Consider the following 2,517-nt stretch of genomic DNA (forward strand, 5'->3'; position numbering starts at 1 on the left):
AGAGAGAGAGAGAGAGAGAGAGAGAGAGAGACTTTAACCTTGCTTTCAGTCGCTCCTGATGTGTTTATATGTCAAAGAAATGGTGGTTGATGTTTGTTATGGTGTGGTTGAGCAGATGTTTCGCTTCTGTTTCCGAGTTTATGTATTTATAACCCGTTTTTTTGCTGAATGACCTTTCTTCATACTCTGTATCGCATTTAACTGCCACTCAGTCATTTTCATCCCACACTCACCTTCTCCCTTTCTCTCTCTGTCTCTCTCTCTGTCTCTCTGTCTGTATGTCTGTCTTTCTCTCTCTCTTTCTCTCTCTCTCTCTCTCTCTCTCTCTCTCTCTCTCTCTCTCTCACACACACACACACTCACTCACTCTCACTCCATCTCCCCTCCTTTTCTATATCCTTTTTCTCTTCTGTTAGTGTTATTAAGCGCAAGTCATTTCCAGGAATGTGAGTACTGGCCAGTGGATCGCTCTATCATCATGCGTAGCTCATTAATGCCCGCCGGCCTCTTTGGTCTCTCACGGGGAAGGTTGGGGTCATTTGGCCACACACCAAAAAGGACACTGTGCCATGGTGCTATGGCGTGCTTGTCTGTATGTCTACGTGTGCGCGCGTATGTTTGTTGTGTTGTGTTGTGTGTGTGTGTGTGTGTGCATGCGTGCGTGCGTGCGTGCGTGTGTGTGCGCGCGTCCTCTTTACTCAAACAAACAAAAACAAGCAAACGAACAAACAAACAAACAAGCAAACTTTGGCTGGCATTGTAATGATGACAAGCATGATGATAATAATGAGAGTAATAATAATTGTAATGATGACAAAAATACCACCACCAACAACAGCAACAACAACTTCTACTACAACAACAACAAGCAGCAGCTGCACCTCCGCCTTTTCTTTGAACTTAATATAATGGCATGGTGACATTAACTGTTTGTCTGGGGCAAAGAGTGACACCCTTTAAAATTGTTAGCAAAGCAAAAGCCCCCCCCCCCCCCATATCAAACAACTCAGTATGAAATAATGTACACTTTCTACTTGATGAGATGACCACTCTCACGCTATGTGCCCCATCTGACAGAGCTTTACATTCGCATACATTTTTCCCTCCTATAAGTCCCATCGACCGTACTCTGCCTTTCCGACTCCTGATTATATCACCCTCTTTGTTTGTGTGGTTGTTCCTATGGCAACAGTTATTTTGTCGGTAAAGGAAAAAAGTTACCATGGATTTAGAGGGGTATTGATTTAGATGGTAAACGCTTCGGGGGAGGGTTTAACATCGTTCAGCAACCTAGTCATTAGATGTTTATGTCTTAGGGTTCCATGTTCTTTGTTTTGTGAAGGTGGTTGACGGGGCGTTCTTGTGGTTTTTCTGTCCTGGTCTTTTCCAGTGTGTCTTCTGTCTTTTGTCCTCTTTTGCGTCCTGGAAAGTTTATGAGTAAAATACAGTTTATGTATAGTTTCAAAAAACAACAACTCATTATCAGTGCTCAACTCAGCGAGCAGTTCTTTCTCCATGTTGGAGGATCAAGTCATTTTTTTTTCTTCCTCAAACAGATTTCTGTCATGGGTTTTTTTTCCAACCACATGTTGTCTGTGGTCTTTTGTTTATAACTCTTTGTTAGTGGGTAGGTGGAGGGTGCTGACAGTATGGATTGCTTCTTCTATACTACCGTATTATTTCTTTGTTTCGACAGGTGTAACGATTTGGCGCTTTGTTGTCACACGCAGGAGAGCCAGGTTTCAAAATTTTTATCGAGTATCTCGGGTCTTTCTCATGGGATGTTATATCTTTCTCAGCCCGAGTTACCAGCCTCCTAAATTATCTAAATTGTGTCGATGGGCGCGTAAAAAAACAACAAAAAACAACAACCGTATAATAGAATTTGCTTCTTTTACATATGATTGTTGCATCTTTTAAACATGGTTTATTTGTGTGTGTGTGTGGTTTTTTTGGGGGAGGGGGTGGTGTTGTTGCTTCTCTAAGTTTATTGAAATATAACAAAGAGAAATGGCGGGGCGGCCGGCGGCTAGTGCGTGTTATCGTGGGCGCTGACGTTGTTATGGCAATAACCGGATGTTGAGTGTTTGCAGAGATATTGCTGCCCCAATGGAATACACGTGCCTGCTCTCTGGGGGGAGGGGGGGGGATTCTGCTGCACATATTGTACCCGCTGCCCCCATCCGCGCTGCACGCTCGGACATAAAACTGCATGCTGTCTCCATCCAGGTAGTGGCTGGGACTTCTCCCTTCCTGCCTTCCCTCATTCCCTTTGGCCTGGGTGTGAGCCTGCACAACAAGGGACTCAGAGTCTACTGCTGCACAAGCGCTCTCATTCCGACATGTGCCCGAGTATACACACGCACGCACTCACGCACAAGCTCTCCTTTCTTTTTTTTTCTTTCTTTTTGTCTGTCTGTCGCTGAACACACATTTACACACAAGCTCGCACATACACACACACACACACACACACACACACACACACACACACACACTCACTCTCAAACACACGCA

General features: G+C 44.4%; 1 protein-coding gene across 1 annotated transcript in view; it reads left to right on the plus strand.

The window, feature by feature from the left end:
- LOC100533406 (inositol trisphosphate receptor) overlaps positions 1-2,517 on the plus strand; it is a gene marked incomplete in the record, with an annotated part of 124,925 nt that overhangs the window by 13,524 nt on the left and 108,884 nt on the right. The window contains 2 exon segments of the mRNA NM_001204689.1: positions 1,115-1,123; positions 1,126-1,133. Coding sequence (NP_001191618.1) covers positions 1,115-1,123; positions 1,126-1,133 — 17 coding nt within the window.

This window comes from Aplysia californica, unplaced genomic scaffold (genome assembly GCF_000002075.1).
Source record: "Aplysia californica isolate F4 #8 unplaced genomic scaffold, AplCal3.0 scaffold00028, whole genome shotgun sequence".
NCBI classification, from domain to species: Eukaryota; Metazoa; Mollusca; class Gastropoda; order Aplysiida; family Aplysiidae; genus Aplysia; species Aplysia californica.